The following is a 24,179-nucleotide window of genomic DNA, read 5'->3' on the forward strand; positions in this document are numbered from 1 at the left end:
TTGTTCTTTAGTGACCAAGATTTACTATTGTTCTTAGTGACCAAGATTTACTTTTGTTCTTAGTGACCAAGATTTACTTTTGTTCTTAGTGACCAAGATTTACTTTTGTTCTTAGTGACCAAGATTTACTTTTGTTCTTAGTGACCAAGATTTACTTTTGTTCTTAGTGCAAGATTTACTTTTGTTCTTAGTGACCAAGATTTACTTTTGTTCTTAGTGACCAAGATTTACTTTTGTTTTTAGTGACCAAGATTTACTTTTGTTCTTAGTGACCAAGATTTACTTTTGTTCTTAGTGACCAAGATTTACTTTTGTTCTTAGTGACCAAGATTTACTTTTGTTCTTAGTGACCAAGATTTACTTTTGTTCTTAGTGACCAAGATTTACTTTTGTTCTTAGTGACCAAGATTTACTCTTGTTCTTTGTGACCAAGATTTACTTTTGTTCTTTGTGACCAAGATTTATTCATGTTCTTAGTGACCAAGATTTACTTTTGTTTTTAGTGACCAAGATTTACTATTGTTCTTAGTGACCAAGATTTACTTTTGTTCTTAGTGACCAAGATTTACTTTTGTTCTTAGTGACCAAGATTTACTTTTGTTCTTTGTGACCAAGATTTACTTTTGTTCTTAGTGACCAAGATTTACTTTTGTTCTTAGTGACCAAGATTTACTTTTGTTCTTAGTTTAGTGACCTTAGTGACCAAGATTTACTTTTGTTCTTAGTGACCAAGATTTACTTTTGTTCTTAGTGACCAAGATTTACTTTGTTCTTAGTGACCAAGATTTACTTTTGTTCTTAGTGACCAAGATTTACTTTTGTTCTTAGTGACCAAGATTTACTTTTGTTCTTAGTGACCAAGATTTACTTTTGTTCTTAGTGACCAAGATTTTATTCATGTTCTTAGTGACCAAGATTTATTCATGTTCTTAGTGACCAAGATTTACTATTGTTCTTAGTGACCAAGATTTATTCATGTTCTTAGTGACCAAGATTTATTCATGTTCTTAGTGACCAAGATTTATTCATGTTCTTAGTGACCAAGATTTACTTTTGTTCTTAGTGACCAAGATTTACTATTGTTCTTATGTGACCAAGATTTACTATTGTTCTTAGTGACCAAGATTTACTTTTGTTCTTAGTGACCAAGATTTATTCATGTTCTTAGTGACCAAGATTTACTATTGTTCTTAGTGACCAAGATTTACTTTTGTTCTTTGTGTCCAAGATTTACTATTCATGTTCTTAGTGACCAAGATTTACTTTTGTTCTTAGTGACCAAGATTTTAATTTTTTAGTGACCAAGATTTCTATTGTTCTTGACCAAGATTACTTTGTTCTTAGTGACCAAGATTTACTTTTGTTCTTAGTGACCAAGATTTACTTTTGTTCTTAGTGACCCAGATTTACTCTTGTTCTTAGTGACCAAGATTTACTTTTGTTCTTAGTGACCAAGATTTACTATTGTTCTTAGTGACCAAGATTTACTATTGTTCTTAGTGACCAAGATTTACTATTGTTCTTAGTGACCAAGATTTACTATTGTTCTTAGTGACCAAGATTTATTCATGTTCTTAGTGACCAAGATTTACCATTGTTCTTAGTGACCAAGATTTACTTTTGTTCTTAGTGACCAAGATTTACTTTTGTTCTTAGTGACCAAGATTTACTTTTGTTCTTAGTGACCAAGATTTACTTTTTGTTCTGTTCGTGACCAAGATTTACTATTGTTCTTAGTGACCAAGATTTACTTTTGTTCTTAGTGACCAAGATTTACTATTGTTCTTAGTGACCAAGATTTACTTTTGTTCTTTGTGACCAAGATTTACTTTTGTTCTTAGTGACCAAGATTTACTTTTGTTCTTTGTGACCAAGATTTACTTTTGTTCTTAGTGACCAAAATTTTACTTTTGTTCTTTGTGACCAAGATTTTATTCATGTTCTTAGTGACCAAGATTTACTTTTGTTCTTAGTGACCAAGATTTACTTTTGTTCTTAGTGACCAAGATTTACTTTTGTTCTTAGTGACCAAGATTTACTTTTGTTCTTAGTGACCAAGATTTACTTTTGTTCTTAGTGACCAAGATTTACTTTTGTTCTTAGTGACCAAGATTTACTTTTGTTCTTAGTGACCAAGATTTACTTTTGTTCTTAGTGACCAAGATTTACTTTTGTTCTTAGTGACCAAGATTTACTTTTGTTCTTAGTACCAAGATTTACTTTTGTTCATTTAGTGACCAAGATTTACTTTTGTTCTTAGTGACCAAGATTTACTTTTGTTCTTAGTGACCAATTTACAGATTTACTTTTGTTCTTAGTGACCAAGATTTATTTTGTTCTTAGTGACCAAGATTTACTTTTGTTCTTAGTGACCAAGATTTACTTTTGTTCTTAGTGACCAAGATTTACTTTTGTTCTTAGTGACCAAGATTTATTTGTTTTAGTTTAGTGACCAAGATTTACTTTTGTTCTTAGTGACCAAGATTTACTTTTTTCTTAGTGACCAAGATTTACTTTTGTTCTTAGTGACCAAGTTTATTGTTCTTATGTGACCAAGATTTACTTTTGTTCTTAGTGACCAAGATTTACTATTGTTCTTAGTGACCAAGATTTACTTTTGTTCTTAGTGACCAAGATTTACTTTTGTTCTTAGTGACCAAGATTTACTATTGTTCTTAGTGACCAAGATTTACTTTTGTTCTTAGTGACCAAGATTTACTATTGTTCTTAGTGACCAAGATTTACTATTGTTCTTAGTGACCAAGATTTATTATTGTTCTTAGTGACCAAGATTTACTATTGTTCTTAGTGACCAAGATTTATTCATGTTCTTAGTGACCAAGATTTACTATTGTTCTTAGTGACCAAGATTTACTATTGTTCTTAGTGACCAAGATTTACTTTTGTTCTTGTGACCAAGATTTACTTTTGTTCTTAGTGACCAAGATTTACTTTGTTCTTAGTGACCAAGATTTACTTTTGTTCTTTGACCAAGATTTACTTTTGTTCTTAGTGACCAAGATTTACTTTTGTTCTTTGTTCTTAGTGACCAAGATTTATTTTGTTCTTAGTGACCAAGATTTATTTTGTTCTTAGTGACCAAGATTTACTTTTGTTCTTAGTGACCAAGATTTACTTTTGTTCTTAGTGACCAAATTTACTTTTGTTCTTAGTGACCAAGATTTACTTTTGTTCTTAATGACCAAGATTTACTATTGTTCTTTGTGACCAAGATTTATTCATGTTCTTAGTGACCAAGATTTACTTTTGTTCTTAGTGACCAAAAAGTTACTTTTGTTCTTAGTGACCAAAATTTACTTTTGTTCTTAGTGACCAAAATTTACTCTTGTTCTTAGTAATGTTTTCTACTATTGTTTTTAATGAACAAGATTTATTATTTTTCCTAGTGCACAAAGTTTTTGCTATTGTTATAAGTGATCAAGATTTACTATTGTTCTTATAGCACACATGTTTATTATTGTTCTTCGTAACAAGGTTTAATAGTGTTCTTAGTTCACCAATTTTTTTACTGTGTTTAGCGCACCAATGTCTTAATCTCCAAATGCAAAAAGATGTGTTGATGTTCATGTGTAATAAAATGCCATATGATTATATAAATATACTGTTACAGTAAACAATAGAGCAGCCACAGCAGATAAACGATCTACGCCTACGCCTACAGTGTAATGTAATTGGATTTACGAATCCGGATACATCAGTGTGCGGGCGCAATGGATATGCAGATATTAAATTAAGTCATTTTATTTATTAACCACCAAGTATATTCTAACATAAAGAATTCCAGAAAATATATAGCATCGTATGCGTATTTCTATATACTTCAGAAAGCCAGTTCCAGACTTAGTAGAGTATAGAGTTACCGAGTAAAATCCAGACATCGGACTCAGAGGCGGAAGGATTGCAAATGTAGCAATAGCCAGTAACACATTAACCATTCGGCCGCTGAGGTCCTACCTACCAATTTTCGAAGATGTAGTCACTGAACATTTTCATAATACACTGTGTCTAATCTTATTGTTTATTTTAAAACGTCTTTTAAGAATTATTGTAAATTGTATTATCATATTGTATATAAAGCAAAGATAATGTAACTGTATAAACGTATAATAAGAGGTTTATCTTATAAACCAAAAAGTGGAACTGTCGAGTGTTCAGCTGATGCTATTTCAATGGACCGGAAGTCTCTTTTTTTTGGTTTGGTTTATTAGATTACGGTACCTATAAGCACCCATGGTCACTTAAGGACGGCCTCTCATGTGTACATTGTGTTGTATGAATGTTGTATGTTTTGGGAGGCTGCAATATATTCGTGTTGTGTCTTTTTGTGATAGTGCATCTCCTGTTTTGTGTTAGTTCACCAACGCATACCACCGAAGACACCAGACAAGCACATCACATCAGGTCACATTAAACTGACAATAGTTTTACCGGTCGTTTCACTCCCTCTATGCTGCACGCCATGCAGAAGCAGCAATAATATAATAACCTTTGTAGATCAAGGTGTTTCGCGGCCATGAGGTAGACCCCAGATCCTTCCTCACAGAGATGAGCGTTCAACAAATGGAGGCAAAAAAAGTGTGGTGGTGTCAAGGGAGTTGTTAGGGGGAACAAAGTCAGATAGATTTAAAATATCATTGCCTTTTACTGTCAATGTCTTTAAATTCTGAACTGTTCTAATACGATATATAACTATGGATTAAAATGATACTCAGTTAGTGAACTGGTCCCCTAGTGACATCAGCAGATAATTGTGTATTACAATTATACTAAAAGGTTCTGATGATGCGTGAAGCACGTGCAGTTGTTTACTTCACGCATAAGCTATGCGTCATCTTAAGTGTGCTCTGGTTGCTTTATTTCCTTGAGTGACAGTGTGGAGTAAGTTTGGATGAAGTATCATTACCAATAGGTATTCCGGCCAGGAGAGTCTTACATTAACACTGAGTTCAACATTGTGTTAAATACTATCAGGAAATAACGAGGAAATCGAGGATAATCTCACTAAGGGTGCATCCTTACTTTAATTTATAATGTAAGACGTACAACAATCAGGAAATCGATACAACATTTACTTTAACAAGGGTATTAACTCATCCTCAAACACAACATAACCACAGTATCGTTAAAATATTCACATCAGGGGGACCAAAATTATCGCACTTGATTCAACAAAAGAATCGGCAATCAACAACCAACTACAATGAAGGTAGCTAACGCAGTGTTATGTATTGTGGTAGTTATAATTATGTTTCATGCTCATTTTTGCTACTCGCAGCACATCCTTCCCGAACACTTAAGAAGCCAGTGTAGCGCAATAAGGAAATCAGAAATCATGGAGTATATAATACCAGAGGTACGACAATTCATCAAGGAGCTAAGTCGTGGTCAGCAAGAGATACTGGACACAATAAAAGGTAATGTAGTTTTAATTGGCCAGATTATTCGATTGGTTAAATGTGTTAAAAAGATAAAACTTCATTTTAGATTTTATTTTTTTGCCGTTATAGTCTTAACTATACACGAAGTATTCTATAATTACCACTGGCAATCGTAAGGTTAATCTAGTCGTTGTTTTGGCACCCCCAACCTTGTTTAATATCAAAGCAGACCGACCAAAAACAAACAAACTAAGATAAAAAAAACACAACACCAAATGTACCGAGAAAGATGTCGAAATCAATTTCCGATGAAAAAAAAGAAAACGCTTAACTACACTGAACTTTATACATATTTGTGAGGATAATCTTTTCTCCCATACTTCACAGGGATATCCCGCGGTTGCTAGGGAAAAGATAACTCTATCTTACACATGGGGGTGTAAGACAGCTTACACGCCCTAGACAATAACGTGACATCATCAATACATGCGGCGTAACTGCGGTGCGCATTGTAGATGACGTCATAAATTTGAACGCGTAACGACGTTCCTGCTATAATGGCGCGATGAATAAGCTGGAAACCAACTGGAATTTCATCATTTTTTCTACTTAGTATGGGAGAAAAAGAATCACACATGGGTCTGTGAAGTGGACATGGATATCTCAACCCGAGTAAAAGATTTGGTTGACGGCCAAAATCTTTTACTCGGGTTGAGATACCCATGTCCACTTCACAGACCCATGTAAGATTCTATTAATCTTATCGCTTTTCGCTTAAGTGCTTTTTCATATTCTATTCAGTGAAGCCTCGATAATCCGGACACCAGTCTTAATTGTCTTGATCACGAATTACCCGGTAATCCGTTCACTTGGGAGTTTGCTTGGTGTCTTCGGCGGCATGCTTCAGTGATATAGCACTAAAAAAGGGCAACAGTTCTACTATACAAGAAGACACAACACGAATATACCGCAGTCTCCCAAAACACGCACCTCGCACTTCACACACGTTACACACTTCATACATGGGAGGACGTCCTTACATTACCCTGGCTGTTAATAGGACATTAAGATAATCAAACAAACATTTCCGTCCGGCCTACGAGTTTTCCAGCCTTTGGCGTCTGAATTATCGGGGATACACTATCAGTATATTGCTTTAAAAGCTATAGTACTGGTTCCTGTTGAATGTTGTTTTTAAGCTAAAATTTGACTGTTTTAAATGTATACGTTTACAGGACACATTATACAGTTTATCATAATTTACTATAATTATGATGATTAATATTTGTAGGTGGGTTTGTGCTGACCTGTCCATATGGATGGGTGTATCACGATGATAACTGTTATCTCTTCACACAACACAGGAGTACTTGGCAAAAGATGAGAGTAAGTATATATGCTTTCATTGGTTTTTTCTCTGGATTTAAAGAATAAGTTGAATAATTACTGAAAACATAAAAATTTTAGAGAATTTTTTGAGAAACTTTATTTTAGCGTTCATATATTGCTTTGATGATAATTGAAATGTTAAGGCACTTATAAGACAGTGTACAAAGATGACGCAAGTAGTCCAATATACCGATTTTTTTATCAATGAAAATCAAAACGTTAATATCAAGAGAAAGAAAGACGCCAATACCACTGAAATTCTGAGACAGATACTTCTCAAATGTGTTTTTTCTTGATGTGGATCTGAATTACTGCTTGTATGTTTACATAATGTTGTTCTTTTTGTTTGCATTAGGAATATTGTGGTGTCCTAGAAGGTTATCTGGCGGAAATTTGAAATCGAGAGGAAAATGAGTTTGTCAAACAAGAACTACGAAACATACACCAAAATGGTTTGTATTTATACAACATTTCAAATTAAAGAAGTAACACAGCATATACATCACTTCATTGTCATCTCATATCCTTTTTGATACTCTTTTAATGCATAGATTGATTGGGTTTTTTTTGTATTAGAAACTGATGATAGTTAGGGAAAACGTAATACGACTTACTTTCGCGTTCCCATGCAACTACTGAAGACGATTTAATCGTGCGATTTTGAAGTTATGGTTCTAATGTTCAAGTGCTGAGCACATGAATATTCGTGTTTGATACACATTCGTGATCTCAAATCGAACACAAAACACACGAAATATAATCCCACGTGTATACAAATTGGTTTAGTGCTAAAATTATACCGTTTGGTTTGATGAATCAAGCTAAGATGTAATACTGTATCGAATAAAACATCAATTGGTACTTTCTTTGGAAGTTTTAAAATGATTTAGAAGTAGTCATGATTAGACTTTTAAATAGCAAATACAATAGTATACATACTTAATTCAATAGGAATCAAGGGAACTTCCATTTCAGATAGTATAGCATTATTTAAGGATTGTTTTCATAGATCTACCATATCAGTAACTGAACGTACACTGTTAAAGGACTTATGTTTACGCCATCTGTTTTTGCGCAAAATATCTTGCGCGAAAAATTGCTATAATGTGATACTTCCTTAAATGGAATAATGCTAAGACATGGTCGAGATACACAAGGCGTTTACTCTGCTGAGGTGTCTTTTTAGTATTTTTAAATGCTTCCCTTAAGACTTTCGATTTTTACGTCTGGTATTTTTTCATGTTATTTATATATCATACCATCCAGACAGGACTTCAAGTTACTTTTTGGGAGGCACGGATAGGGACATTGAAGGTGTATGGAAATGGGTGAGGACCGAAGAAAGGATTAAATTCAGTGACTTTGCACTATCCGAACCTAACAACTATAAAGAAGAAGATTGTCTTACACTGTGGGGAGAAAAAGACTTTAAATGGAATGATGATCAATGCATTTCTGTCTTGAATGGAATTTGCAAAACCAGGTAAAACCATATATATTTTAGTACTTTTTTCAATGTCTTGTTTTTATAATTTTATAGGTAGATGAATATTTATTTTTATTTCTTAACATTCAGTTATATATATGGTAACACATTGTTTCAAAGTTTACCAAAGGAATTTTCAAAAGTAAAAACATGTGTTTTATGTTACCGTCATCCTCGATATTCCAGGGGTTCCGTTCACTTACGATCTCTATACCCCTGGACTATATCATAGTGAAAATGAAGGCAGCTCAGCGGAAAACATTTGACCAATCACAGGCTAGCAAAGATTTCCTCTGAAGACTACACAGAGAGCGACGCCTAACATCAAAGCCACACAGTCAACAACAGTGTACCGTTATACGGCTTTTTTGATGTACATCAAACGACTAAATTACCTGTTCTATTATGTTGCCTCCAGTTTTACTATGAGATAGTCTAGGAGTGTAGAGATTGTAAGTGATCGGAACCCCTGGAGTATCGAGGATGTGTCACCGTCAATGCGTGTTATAGTTTATTTCATTTTATCTATTTACAACTGATAAATAAATAAGTACAAAATGGTGAATACATTACTGCTAATTGCATTCAGTGTATTTTACCGAGTCGAATGTGAAACATTTGGACGATTAACTTTCACGGTGGAAATTTTGTTTATTATAATTCGCAATATCCATATCATTCCATTAACAGCAATGTATCTTCTTTTTTTTTGTTTTGTTTTTTGCAGTGCTGGCCACACTTGAAAGATATTATAGATATCCTAGTCGGTGTATGTTCTTTTTATATGTACCAATAGACTAATCAAGAAATGGAAATTATACATAGTTAATTTGCAGTTGTGTATAGAAATATATTATAAATGTACTTCTTAGTGTAACAGAAAATTTACGTAAATGACTACAGTTCAAAGAGTTGAGACTCACTGTCAGCATAACGATGTTGGTGTGCTGATCAGTGTCCATGTTTAAGTGTGATTTCTTGAGGAGAGAGCTTCGCTATCAGTATGAGACACAATAATACATGTGTAGTATGCAACTGTCAGCTATCTTATTCCTCGCATATAAATTCATTATGTTCAATATATATTGTAACTATAACTTAAAAAATTATTTAATATCTAGAAAATTATGTTTATGTGGCTTTGACCGGTGTTTTTTATATTATTTTTTTTTCTATTTTTTTTACAATGCTGAATACAGGATATTCAACTACACAGTGTACATATTGTGCAAATTAAAATGCTGACCTAATGGTCTGCATGTATAGGAAATTTCCAAATGAATTAGTCGTTACTTTCTAATAAGGCTGTGATATCTATTATGAGAACTGTTTCCAATATTTGCTTTCTTTGTTTTTCAGAAAAGGTGGTATTTTTGATAATGTTTAAGACTATTAGGGTCATTTACTTCCTTTACGGTGAAATGGCAGAATCTAAACCCGACGATTATGATTCTTAAGTTGTCAAAGACGAGGCTTGGCTACGTCATTGACAGCGTAAGAATCTTATCCCGAGGGTTGAAATATCCCGTCTCACCCTAAAGAGGGTGAATGATTCTTTATCTCTTACCGTTTGCACCAGTTTCTGTCTCTAATAAACGTATCAGTTAGGAAAGCGAGGATGACGTGACATCAATGATTTGTCGTCGTTACCGTCGTTGAGACGTTATATCATTGCTGCCATCTAGCTGTCATACTTTTGTCATGCGGTTTATGACAGGTTCCTAATCGGACAATTGTGATGTTATTTATTTGTTTTAATCTACTCGAACATACTTAATATTCTATGTTTAGAAGTAAAATACAAAGCTTCATTTTGAAAATAATAGCCGTTTCTTTATTGTGATATATTGCTTTAACGTATTTAACTGTGTTTCTTTTAGCTAATCCTTCTTAGCAGTTCTCAATACCGGTACCACTTGCGTCAATTAATTAGCGACTATTGTATATCACGTTTAGACTTAGTGCTGTTTACATGTTTGTTCCTGTATATTTTGTATATTATCATTTTGTATTACTTGTATATTCACTTTAGGCATAGGTTTGGAAGTGTAGAGTTGGATATTTCTCCGCTCCACACCCGACTGTAATAAAACAGTATATAGAAAATTCTATCTTTGGATTATCCTTTTTCACAGACTACATTAGAGCTATTTCCCCAATACACTACCTGTAGCGCTGTGAAACTTTTACCGTCATTATATTCTTGTCGTGACTTCATACAATTGTTGAGCACGTGCAAATATATCGTATAGCTTGTCGTTACCCTTGGGGTGAGAGAGAGAAATATCACACTGGTAAAACTGTGGATATCCCTGTCTGGAATAAGAAAACATTTAAACCTGTTCAATCGCAAATATCCATGTCAGGAATAAAAGAAAACGAAGAAAAATGATATAAAAGGGATTAATTTTCTGTGTGGATTGGTATCTACATACCAATAATAATAATATTCACTTGTTTTTATATTGATATTTCCACCTATATGGTTTTTTTTCTATAATGACAATATCCACCTGTAATTTGTTACAATGATTACATTGATCACCTGTAATTTGGTTCTTTAATGACAAAATTCACATGCAGTATGTTTTTATAATGACAATATTCACCTGTAATTTGTTATTCACACTGTTAATTTGTTTTTGCAATGACAAAATTTACCTGCAATTTGTTTTTATAATGACAATATTCACACTGGTAATTTGTTTTTGTTACGAAAATATCCATCTGTAAATTGTTTATACAATAACCATATTCACATGTAATTAGTTATTATAACGACAATATCCACCTGTAATTTGTTACTATGCTTACACTTTTTACCTGCAATTGGCTTCTATAATGACAATATTCACATGAAATTTGCTTTTGCATTGATAAAATTCACTTGTAATTTGTTATTGTAATGACAAAATTCGCCTGTAATTTTTTTCTATAGTGACAATATTCGCCCGTAATTTGGTTCTATATAGAGAAAACATGGTTAGTATATTACAATACAAGGTTTATTTTGGTGCGAGACTTAGGAAAGCCAAGATGACGAAGTTGTTCCGATCATCTACGCTTTCCGTGTCGAGCACCAAATCAAAACTTGTATTGTAAGATACTAACCGTGTATTCTGTTTATCCTGCAACCAATATTACATTCAAAACGAAAGTAAATTGCCAGTTTTTTTACATGGTTTCGCTCGCAGCGAGACGCCTCTTTGATGCTGAGGAAAAGATTCATTCACTAAACCGAATGAGAGTGTACTACTTTTTACTTCCATGTGAAACATATAAACGCATTTGCAAACTATACCAGTGATTCTATTCAGTGTGTAATATCGCTGAAATAATATTAAAATACTCAAAAACCATCAAAAAATTACTTTATAATGCATTCCTTTGCTATGAGCCAAGAAAAAAATGACACCGCAATACGAGATTTTCGATATCGTAAAAATGACGTCAATTCGTTGAATGTGACGTCACTTTTTAGCGGGATTGAATGACGTTTCATTCATCGTAAGGTTAAAGTTCGGGGTAAAGTTAGAAAATGTTCCGTCAGATGTGGAACAAATTCACGTGATCGTTTTGACGGATAAAGCATTTCGTATTGACGGATAAAGCACAAGTTTATACGGCAGTAGTTATCCGTCAGTATGTGCGGCAGTTGCAGGATAAAATGAAAATATTTATCTGTAATGTGTTTCTATAATGACAATATTTATCTGTAATGTGTTTCTATAATGACAATATTTATCTGTAATGTGTTTCTATAATGACAATATTTATCTGTAATGTGTTTCTATAATGACAATATTCACCTGTTAATTGTTTCTATAAGAATGACAATATTCCCCTGTTCTATATAATATTACTATAATGACAATACCTGTATTTTTCTATAATGACATATCACTGTAATTTGTTCTATAATGACAATATTTACCTGTAATTTGGTACTATAATGACGACATTCACCTGTAATTTGGTTCTATAATGACAATATTTACCTATAATTTGGTACTATAATGACGACATTCACCTGTAATTTGGTACTATAATGACGATTATAACCTGTAATTTGGTACTATAATGACGATATGCACCTGTAATTTAGTACTATAATTACGATTTTCACCTGTAATTTAGTACTATAATGACGATTTTCACCTGTTATTTGGTTTATAATGACAATATTCACCTGTAATGTGTTCCTATAATGACAATATTATCCTGTAATTTGTTTCTATAATGACAATATTCACCTATAATGTTTCTATAATGACAATATTCACCTGTAATTTGTTTCTATAATGACAATATTCACCTGTAATTTGTTTCTATAATGACAATATTCACCTGTAATTTGTTTCTATAATGACAATATTCACCTATAATGTTTCTATAATGACAATATTCACCTGTAATTTGGTTCTATAATGACAATATTCACCTGTGATTTAGTTCTATAATGACAATATTCACCTATAATGTTTCTATAATGACAATATTCACCTGTTATTTGTTTCTATAATGACAATATTCACCTGTAATTTGTTTCTATAATGACAATATTCACCTGTAATTTGGTTCTATAATGACAATATTCACCTGTAATTTGGTTCTATAATGACAATAATTTGGTTCTATAATGACAATATTCACCTATAATTTGTTTCTATAATGACAATATTCACCTGTAATTTGTTTCTATAATGACAATATTCACCTGTAATTTGTTTCTATAATGACAATATTCACCTGTAATTTGGTTCTATAATGACAATATTCACCTATAATGTTTCTATAATGACAATATTCACCTGTAATTTGGTTCTATAATGACAATATTCACCTGTAATTTGTTTCTATAATGACAATATTTACCTGTAATTTAGTTCTATAATGACAATATTCACCTGTAATTTGGTTCTATAATGACGATATTCACCTGTAATTAAGTTCTATAATGACAATATTCAACTGTAATTTGGTTCTATAATGACGATATTCACCTATAATGTTTCTATAATGACAAAAATACCAAAATAACCAAATGCCGTGAATAAATTCAATTTTACAGGAGTCAATATATTTTGTAATATCATTTCAAGCAAACAAACGCAGATTTAAGATTGCAGCCGAAAAAACTACAACTAAACTATTGATATAAAAGCTGCCTTTCCGGAGTTGGTTACAGTTTTAATGTTTGACTGTTTCTACAGGAAAGCTATACTTAAAACAAGGAAATTTGGCAGATCAGGCTTATCACGGAAACTCATAATCTATTCAAGGAAAAGCGATGCGTAAGAGAATTTTAAGAAAGATTGAAACAGAAAATGAGTTAATTATTTACTTCAGGTACAGCACAACGACAAGATGAGCAATAAAATAAGTTGTCAGTGTCTAAATAAAAACGGAACAAGAATCCATTGAATCGTCTATACATGCTTTGTTTCCGCATCGGCCTAAGTGTTTTAGTTGAAACTAATATAATGGGGCTCCAGATTGCCATAAGACTACATACATATAGTGTATAATATGCTGTGTATATTTTGTATATGCATACATAACAGTATTTATGAAAACAGGAAGTTATCATAACTTGTATGTGGACGGATGAATGTCATTGAAGTGATGGGGGAAGGACGTCGATTTATTGAAATCCGTTGTATCTATAAATATATATAATGGAAACTATCCTCTTGCTTTACACATAGCTTCAGAATGAAGTATACACTGTTGATATTAGTGTTTCTGGGGATTAGCGTTTGTACTGAACAAATACTACCCGGCCCAGAATTAGCAGATCAGGATACAGATATAGTTGATTTGAAGGAGCATTTAACTGAGATACATCGACTTCTTCGTGACGAATACTTGCAGCAATATGAGAGTCTGATGTCTTCCCTGAAAGGTAACAACGCTGAAATATAGTTATTAATGATGCATTTGCTCATTAAAAAACATTAATTTTATCGCATCGGTAAATAAAGTATTAACAATGTAGTAACCAAATTAAACAATATAAATCCTGTGTTCTATTTTATCATATACTAGCTATCGAGTAAATTTCTCTATGTGATACATTTAGATATATTCAACAAATATAGTACGACAGTGGTGAGACGACACAGTATCAACTTCTGTAGAACATTTTCTACTTCTTATGGTTCCCCTAGGTTATTCCCATAATAAACCATATAACTATGCTTTATGTGTAACCTCACACCAACGTTTCAAAAGGAAAACAAATACGTAGACTCGCTATCTTTTAATCATGTATGATAGCAATAAATACCAATGTATGTATTTTTTAGGGATCGTGATATTCAGTTGTGGAGAAGGATGGGAATACTTTGAAGATTACTGCTACTGGTTTTCTCGTACCAAAAGATCTTTTCAAGATGCAAGGGTAAACTCTTAATTTGTATTTTATAATTATAAAATTGATGTTTATAATTTTCTAAATGTTTACCTCAACATTATCTTTAATCACTTGCCGAGTGGTTAATATGTCCCGTGATGCATATATGTACATGTATGTATCAATGGGCTTTTGTTGAATAAAAGTATTGAATAAAAGTGTTTTTGAACAAAAATGCCCAATCATATCAAAAGTCACTCATCTCTGGGGCGCAAGGTCGAATCCGACGTCGGGCAGTTATTTATTTATGGTCCTCCGGCTTTCCTCCACCATCTAAAGAGAGCATGTCTTTTAAATATTTCTGATTGTTTATAGGCTGTTTAACTACTCGAACCACAGAATTGCTTTTATTTTCTTTTTCCTATCAGCTGAAAAGATAGCATTAAAGTTTAGTGTTATTAGTTCAAACCATACAAAAGAGAAGTTGCTGCAAACAAATATCTGTGGTTCAACATTTTAAAGGTCGTTCAAGTCTTTGTTGTATAGGCTCAGTATAAAATAACTTTGCATATACATATACCTCTTAATCTGGTCAATAGATTAAGTTCTAAGTAAAAAAAAAAAAGCTTTTGTAAGTGATCAGTATTGTTTTATACCTATTCTGTATTTTATTATAATTATTTATTGTATTTTGCATACAGTAACATCTCAATATAGGCAATATATCATTGAAACGAGTGTGGAGATAATATTACCTATCTTGTTCATTAGGGATGCAATGCAAGGATATTATTCTCCATGCGGAAATATTTATATTAATTGGTATATTTAGTAACATAGTACATTTTGTATCACAGAGGACATGCATTACGCCTTGGTTTTTATAATTGCACACATTAAAAAGAGTAAGCCTTTAACTATTAGATTTTACAGTGCTATGTAGATATATACATGTAGCAGGTTATTGATGCTATTTTTGTGATTTCGCAGGACGTTGTATAAGTATCAAAAAATGAACTGTGAAATAAAAAGTGATGTGTTAGTACTAGTTATCGCAAAATTATTGAATTTAAAATGTCAAATTTTAACTCTCAAAAAGAATCTCGAATATATGAGGAAGAAGTATCAGACAATTCATGTCAATAATAATATAGATATTCCCCTTGATTTTATTCCGTATTTACATATAACAGAGTTCACAAAATAATGACATAGCAATCGATACCTACCCGCAAGGGCGCTAACTCTGTAATATCTAAAGACGGAATATAGCAAACGAAGCACGCGATCTGTCGAATCAAGCATGAATAATTCACATTCTTAACTGCTATCTTAGAATACTGACTTCACTTAGTAAATGAGAAATATATAAACGTAATGGGTTTTCTTTTCTTTTCTTTTTTTTTATCTCTATGTTAGGACTTAATCAGTAGTATAGTATATAGACAAAATATCGATAAATATTTTCATATGATATCTAGGAAAACTGTCAGAGCATGGGAGCGGATCTCGTTGATGTCACTGGATTTCAGGAAAACCGATTCATTAAGTATCATATGAGAGTAATTCGGCGTGGTATGTATAACAAACATTGATTATGTCCGTTGTCATCTATCAGTGACCTCACAACGTTTTAGAGAGGTAATTCAAATGTAACGTGGTTTTTATTTTTTGCTTTTTTGTGTGTGTTATTTTCCAAGAAGTAAAGTTGCAAATTGAGCTTAACAGTTTCTGCCGATATTCAAACAATGGCTCTGGCATTGTCTGTTTTTCTCGAAAAGGGTATTATAAGCTTAGGACTTATAAGGGTAACCTTATAGTGCTTGTTAGATACATGTATTAGCGACAACACGAATATTCTGGTGTTGTGTTCCCTAATAGCTAGGGCAAATGCGTGGATTTCGAGATCCCAAAACGAGGCTGGTTAAGTACAATTTACTGTCGGTTAGTGCAACCTTCCGGTGATTATGACGTCACAAAACTCACATAAAATGAGTACGTCATAATCACTGGATGGTGGGACTAATCGATGATATATTGCACTTTACTGTGCCCACGTCGTTTTGGGATCTCGAAATCCCCGTATTGATTTCTCTATATGGACACAATTGCGATGCCTATTGAACCACATTGGAATTATTTCCATATTACAGAGTTATCTGCCCTTGCGGGTAGGTATTGATTGTAACGTCATGTGTTACGAGAGTCAAGTCAGATTTTTCAGAGAAAAAAACGAGGAGTAAAATTGTGCCCACGTGCCCACAAAATAATGACGTCACAATGGATGTCTACCCGCAGGGTAATATACAAAGACGGAATAGGTCTATGCATGACAACGGAAACACAATCTAACAAAATGAATAATGTTTTGATACACATACATACATGTATTTGCTTATTTCACGCTGGGCAGGCGTTATTTAACATGATATTAACAAAGCGTACATTTCCATGTTGTATTACAAAGTCACGTGGTATACAGTATTTATCTTCAATACTCCAGGTGTTCCGATCACTTAAGATCGCTACACCCCTGGACTATCTCATAGTAAAACCGTAGGCAACAGAACAGGTAATTTAGTCCTTTGATGCACACCAAAAGAGCCGTATAACGGTACACTGTGGTTGACTGTGTGGCCTTGAAGCTAGGCCTCGCTTCCTCTGTTGTTTTCAAAGGAAATTTTTGCTGGCCTGTGATTGGTTAAGATTTTTTCCTCTGAGCTGCCTTTAGTTTTACTATGAGATTGATCGGAATCCCTGGAGTATCAACGATGGCAGTATTATGGTCACTAAACACTTATCAAAATGCTAATTGGTTCTAGCATTGTTATGCTGAATATTATTCTAAAATAATGGAACTGTGGTTGTGTTTGTGCTTTCCAGAGAATCCCGAGCTGAGATATTATTATTTAGGAGGAACAGACTCAGACAGTGAGGGACAATGGGTTTGGGTGAGGACAGGGCAGAATGTTGGCTTCACTGACTGGCAACGTGGTGAGCCGAGTAATTCCAATGGGAACGAGGACTGCATCATTTTGAATGGGGAGAGACTGTCCGCCTGGAATGATGCTCCCTGTGCAGAAGAGTATTATCCAATCTGCGAGAAAAGGTACAACGGGCTTCCTATACCTGGATAGTAAATTTTAAAGCAAGTGACATTACAAAATTTGCTGAAATGCCATGTGCATATTTGGATCATCTTTGGCGGAAGATAGAAAAAGGCATGTTCATTAGCATTGAAATTGAACCAATAGTATAAAATATTTCGCTTTGAATTTGAAGCCATAGCATTATTTAGTGAAATTGCAGTGCAAATATGCTTCTTCCATGTTTTTTTTTTTTTTTTTTTTTTTTTTTTTTTTGTTATTGTAACGATTTTGTTTATTTATTACAGGGTGGAATATAAACAATTTCACTGAGGTGACACGGACCCTTAAACCGTAGAAAGCACACAGTTAACAGTTTGATATTCGATTTTAAATCCGTGAAACTTAATCTCAGAGAAAATATTTTGAACCGGAAATCGCGAAATTTAGTAGCCGCGAAAAAAAAGTTAGATCATAATATATATTTTCGTTATCTTCTTTATTTGTTGTTGTTATTTATACTTTTTGTTTAAGACTATATATTTATTTTCATTATATAATCATGATACAATGTGATAAATTGAGGAACAAACTAAGCAATGCTGGATCTATTTAATCTAAACGTCAACAAAGATATCTTGTCAATTGTTGTCTTAATCCGATTCCACACAACTCTTTTATTGCGAAACATACACCACGCATATTTTCTATTAACGAGTATACAGATGTCATAAAATAAATAAACATGATTGTATTAAACAAATCTATCGTCATATTTTGTCATTGTTTGTCGGTGTATGAATATTCCTTACCTCGTCGCTGTCTGTCGATTTGAGAATATCCCTATCCTCGTCTTTTTCTGTCAATTTGTGACTATCTCTAACCTCGTCGTTTTGTGTAGGTGACAGTGTAAATATTCCTAAGCTTGTCGATATATCATGGTGTACATAGAGGATACATAACGAGTCGTTGTTGAATATTGAATTTATTTCACACGAGTGAGTTATTTTTTAAAAGTTACAAAAGACACGAGCTTTAGCAAGTGTCTTTTGTAGCTTTTAAAAAATAACTTATGAGTGTGGAATAAATTCAATATTCAACAACCACAAGTAGTGTGACCTATTTCTACCACAATCATATTCGTTTTAGCCGATAGAAATACGACAGGGATACGGTAACGTGTATTTACCGAAATATGCAAATAAGGTGTAGTAACATTTTTATTAGCAAAAAGACTCTAATTAATTTTCAAAAGTCATCGTTTGCTAAAGAATCCATCGTTATCATTTTCTTCTAATTGGGAACATGTTTAGGGTTAAATAATACTCATTTAACGTCTTATTGAGTTCAAATCTTCATTGTTGCTTCCGGAAAATAAAACTCAATGTCGGACTACATGTATACATGTGAAAGCATTCGCACGACCCGGCATCGTCAATTTCCCGCCAGATAATCATCAAGACATTATTACTATCAAGATCAAGTTTGTTTCATACACGTTAAATCTACGAAACTCAACAGTAAAATTATTGTACGTCAAGATGTATTATTAGTACTATAGGTCAATTTAACATGTATGAAACGTCTTGCATTTTGACACAACGACCACGACGCATACGCATACGCTTTCAAACTGTTAATCAACAGCTGCAGTGTTTATTCAATGTCATGAGAGTTGAATAACTCCGCCAATTGTGGTAGAATACAATGGTTTATAAAGTAGTATTCAGCGGGTTATGAAAATAATATTAAAATCGCGATGGTTGTTTTGGACAAAAAGTTGTTGTGTCAGACAATTACAAAACATGTTTTTAATTTAAACTGCAAAAATTACCAGGGGGAGGGTAGGAGTTAATGCAGATAGTATCATTAATGTATAGCAGTATAAGGTTACAGCCTTGTAAACATTATACGTCGGTCAGGGTATGCGACTCCGGTGTTAAATTGCCTTATTAACCGTGTTATATAAACTTGAGCTCATTTGTTTGGCATTTTCTAGAAGCCTGTCGTATAAATAACTTGAATAACATTAACCTTACAGGCAGTACATCCTTAAACGAAAAAGACTATAGGCTTGGTACAAATAAACTGTATTTTCCTTATTTATGTATCATTCTGCAAATAACAGCAGATGAATCAGAAAAAACAAACTCAAATTGTGCATTCTGTAATCAAAATGAGTTTTAGATATTTTAATATAGTAAACTTTATTTGGCTTTTATATACCATTAATCGCCATTTGTTTATACAATTTGTTCACGGTTCATATATCAAAGATTGTATGACATTGCATGGGTCTACATCGTCAAGAATGTTGTAACTGACATAACCTTTGTCTCCATGGCCTAATTCATAGCGACACAACTACATATGTATGAGCAAGAAATGCAAGTATTTGTATATTGCAGTGGCCACAACGATTAAGTCACTAACCTGGAGAATGCATCATTTTAGAGGAAAACAAACTAACAGAAAATCAAAAGCAAATGATTTTAAAATCAGTTTTATTTCAATCAAAAGAGTAAAAAAAAGATGTCCAAATAGAAGACGCAAGAGGTAAAAGTCAGACTTTAATTTACACACATACCTGGCTTGCAATTTTGATTTCACAACCCCACGCGTTAAGGTATTAGTCCCTGCTTAAACAGGTAATATTTTGCATGTCTATTTATCAGTTCTTTGGTGTACTTGCCATATCTGTATGATATAATTGCTAACCGCCATTTGCAAGACAATGTCAAAAAGGACTCGATGTAAATGTTTTTGTAAAGTTCAATTTGGAGATGTGGTGAGAGAAATATGTGCGGAACACTGTGGACTTATTTTCCTGAAATGTACATATGTTCGCACATCATGTCAAAGCTTACAATCTACATAATCTAATAAAGCCAATAGTAATAGGTTAAGCATGAAACGACTAAGAAATGATATATAGACATGCAGAATATCACTAGTTTAAACAGGGACAAATACCTTATTTGATAGATACAAAGACACGTCTCTTGCTCACAAACGCACGTGTGTCGTAGCATTCAGAATACAAAATTCAAAGTCGCTTGCGGTACCCGGACGATTTGATTGACAGCTGGCGATCCGTGACAGTACACATGTACCAAGTGCCACCTAGTGGATATCAATGTCGTCCCTGTCTAGTCCAGGGTGACATTAATGTCCCGAGAGGTGAAACGAAATTCGTCTTGGTTCGAGTTCAGTCTCATGCACTTTTGACGTTTTTGTCAACAACGCCAGTAAACCCTTTCTTCATTATAACTTAATAACATAATAGATTACTTTGAAGCAGTTTTTTGCACTGACAAATATAAGCTATTATTATTGACTATCGTATGGGCTGTTACCACCATTGTGTAAATTGCCCTGGCTGTCTCATCGTAAACTGCCGTATGACAGTGTGAATTGTAACCTGACTCTATATAAATGTAAATAAAGTATTTTCGACTGTTTTCACAAGAAATTGTTTTACATTTGATACTAATATAAAAATCCTCCGTGAATATTGACCAGCAGCTTGTACTTTGTCGTCATACTGAAACCAACTATTCTTTCAGTGAACGTCGATCTCAATAGAAGATGCGACAAGGTTAAGTTTGTGGTACAGTAATATGATGAAATCTCGGACCGGGACGATTCGAGTTGTAGTAAGAAGATACGTTATCAATAAGATGAAATAATTCCAGAGACAGTACTATACTGTAAGACGCAAAGATGCTATTTTTCAGTTAGTAATGCGTAGCATACACATTTCTCAGGCCTACGTGGATGATCTACTATTTCCGGACACTTTTAATCTGACGATACTTTTCCTTGCATTGTTAATGCGCAAATTTCTTCTTTTGATATCCGCGATCCGTAAACATTATGTTAATAAAGAAGCCGTGAAATAATATAAAAAGTAGTGTTGAAAATCTTCTACGTCCAACATTAATTATGCTTCTAGAGTATTCAAGTAACTTCATGCTAGATCAGTCAACATCCGTAGCTCATAGGTCAGATTTCTTCGGTGATGGGACCAACCTTTTGAACTATTTAACTTGGCCTTCGCCCTCGGAAAACAGTTCAGTTTTGACAGTTGACTGATATGACATGAAACAGCTGTGTCTAATTAAGCAAATCCAACTTAGCCGTAAAACTTAATAACAATGATAATGATGTCGAGATTTATCCGCAGAGACGGAACATTCCGTAGGTCCAAATATACATATCATAGTCTCTCATGTCACCATGACTAAGGTGTTGTTTATTTTCTACTTGAACTCAAAACTAAATATCACATTACAAATATGTGCATTTTATCACATAAAAACAATCCTTTGATTGAGGATACATTGCAAAGGTCTTGATACATGATATCTTAAACTCCCTGAATATACAGTCTGCACAACAACACACCCTCAGACATCGTGTTCTCCTTATAAAAAATGTTTGTTTACATGTCTCTGTCATTGCCATTTCATATCGTTATATTGAAAGTAAGATGTTTTGCCAGTGGCCTATCATCTTATTTACAATAATTGTGGCGAAGTGGTTTAAAAATATGTCTGACATAAGGCTTAACTTTATCTTTGACACGGTAACGTAGTGGTTAAGGTGTCATATTATTCTACCTTTTACAGTTGCCGCTAAGTCATTTTTAATCATTTTAAAAAGTTGGCCTTCATTCTTCCATTTACAATATAGCTTTTGACAATGGTTGTGGAAGTGATGGTGCCATGCAACCCCTTCCCCTCTATGATCCAAAATGTCTAAATGAATAAATATTCTGATAATTTGTTATTTCTATTTATCCCAAAGTTTCAAATCAATGAAACCGGTTGAAATCACAGCAATTTAAAGATGCTTCACCGCTGACAAATGACGTTTTCGCTATCAAAAACAGGAATAGACAATTAAGTGTTTTTCTTCAGTTACAAAAGTTACTTACTTTACACTTTAGCCATCATTGAAAAGTTTGAGCTTCTTATTTTACTCCAAGAAAAAATATTTAAGATAATTAATTACATCCCGAATAAATTCCGTGGCACTATGCCCTATATGGGATGAATTATTGATGGCGAGTGCACAAAAAGCAAAATAAATTATTTCACATTATTTTTGTGTTTATTACACAAATTTGTACACGATTTAGCATCAATTATTGTTCAATTAATGAATATCGTTTATACTCTGTCGGCGGTTGAGCATCTCCTAGACAATCGTTGTGTGAGATATATCTTATCTAGAAATAATAGCGGAATATCCGTGAAGAGTTTAGAAGACAGAGAAGTTTATGGGTATAGGAAAATGTTGTTTCTAATCTATACTTGTTATTTCCCTTCGTTTGACCAAGAACAGCTTGAAAACAGTGTGAGCTGGAAGGATTGTGACGTTACTTCCCTTGGTCTCGGTAAAAAAGTTCGCGTATATATGTACATATAATTATATCTCTGCCTAGCTGACCCGGCGCTTTTTAACAAAGGAGAACCTACCCGGTAGATGAAATAACTAACGTTCAAAAAAACGTTAAAAAATTATTCGTTGCTTTTGATACAGTTCAATATACATTTTGTATCTATTAATTACCAACTACGTCTCTGGACGATCGACAACAAAATACATCAGTCATTGACTTCGTAACCATTCTATGGGAGACAACTCCAGAAAGTAGTATTGAGATTTATTCTAGGAAACAATGGATACAGTAGGTACATGTAAAATAAGTATAAGAAACAGTTGGTTCAATCTATATCGTCACTGACATGCACGTTCAACTACTAAGATTACTCTATCAACGAATTCACATTCTATTAAGATTTATTAAGATAAAGACGGCCGGTATAAGCATATGAAAGATGAAGCGAACTTTACATTGTAACATTCGTTTTGGTAAGGAAAATTCTTGTATCTTTACTACACACGAAAAATAAATAATAAGTAATCTTAATTAACAATAAATTTATATTGTTCCGACGTTTAAACCTTGGCATCCTTATATGGCTTCTATTGTGAACTTGCGTAAAGAGACACATTGATCTCGAAATACAATAATGTGGCCATGAATATACGCAATAATTAATTGTAATCTACAGTATTTCGCATTGGCGCTAGTGTTTTACAGCTAAAATAAGTAAGCTTACAGTAATCTTTAAACCCCTTTAAAAGCAACCCTTCTGAAAATGTAAACCTGCCCGGAAACCCTTTTCAAGCCGTTTCTACCAAGGAAGTACGTACGTATTATTGTTACAAAAATACCATATTGATAAATTTTAAGAATATTATAATATTCTTTTGTAAATTGTCACGTTGGCGTGAACAAAGTCTTTCCGTAACCTTTTGAACTGGAATAAAGGAAAACCTTCGCCAGTGTATAACTGCCAATGTAGATACTGCAAATCATCATACATTTTTGGTAGTACCAGTGACAATGTAAATATTTCACGACATCGCAACTCAACATACCCTGTGCGGTA

At 33.3% G+C, this 24,179-nt stretch overlaps 1 protein-coding gene and 1 long non-coding RNA gene across 4 annotated transcripts; both read left to right on the plus strand.

The window, feature by feature from the left end:
• Positions 1–4,867: 4,867 nt before the first annotated feature.
• LOC138317700 (uncharacterized) lies at positions 4,868–12,090 on the plus strand. 3 transcript variants are annotated; one of them, XR_011207793.1, is made up of 6 exons: positions 4,868–5,053; positions 5,297–5,435; positions 6,691–6,785; positions 7,144–7,240; positions 8,055–8,271; positions 9,002–12,090. It is a non-coding gene; the product is annotated as an uncharacterized lncRNA (long non-coding RNA). The 3 variants fall into 3 exon arrangements; XR_011207792.1 differs by lacking the exon at positions 9,002–12,090 and adding an exon at positions 8,461–8,991 and having other exon boundaries at positions 4,871–5,435; XR_011207791.1 differs by having other exon boundaries at positions 4,873–5,435.
• Positions 12,091–13,085: 995 nt separating this feature from the next.
• On the plus strand, positions 13,086–18,488 carry LOC138317701 (perlucin-like protein). The gene is made up of 5 exons (XM_069259547.1): positions 13,086–14,179; positions 14,583–14,677; positions 16,111–16,204; positions 17,513–17,738; positions 18,024–18,488. Exons 1-5 carry the CDS (start codon positions 13,990–13,992, stop codon positions 18,046–18,048), a joined length of 630 nt encoding a protein of 209 aa, XP_069115648.1. The 5' UTR covers positions 13,086–13,989; the 3' UTR covers positions 18,049–18,488.
• The last annotated feature ends 5,691 nt before the right edge of the window (positions 18,489–24,179 follow it).

This window comes from Argopecten irradians, chromosome 3 (assembly GCF_041381155.1).
Source record: "Argopecten irradians isolate NY chromosome 3, Ai_NY, whole genome shotgun sequence".
Classification (NCBI taxonomy): domain Eukaryota; kingdom Metazoa; phylum Mollusca; class Bivalvia; order Pectinida; family Pectinidae; genus Argopecten; species Argopecten irradians.

Coding starts and splice junctions, on each gene's coding strand:
- LOC138317701 (XM_069259547.1), top strand. CDS start 13,990: ATGAAGTATACACTGTTGATATTAGTGTTTCTGGGGATTAGCGTTTGT. Junction 14,180..14,582: donor TCTGATGTCTTCCCTGAAAG/GTAACAACGCTG, acceptor TGTATTTTTTAG/GGATCGTGATATTCAGTTGT. Junction 16,205..17,512: donor TATGAGAGTAATTCGGCGTG/GTATGTATAACA, acceptor TGTGCTTTCCAG/AGAATCCCGAGCTGAGATAT.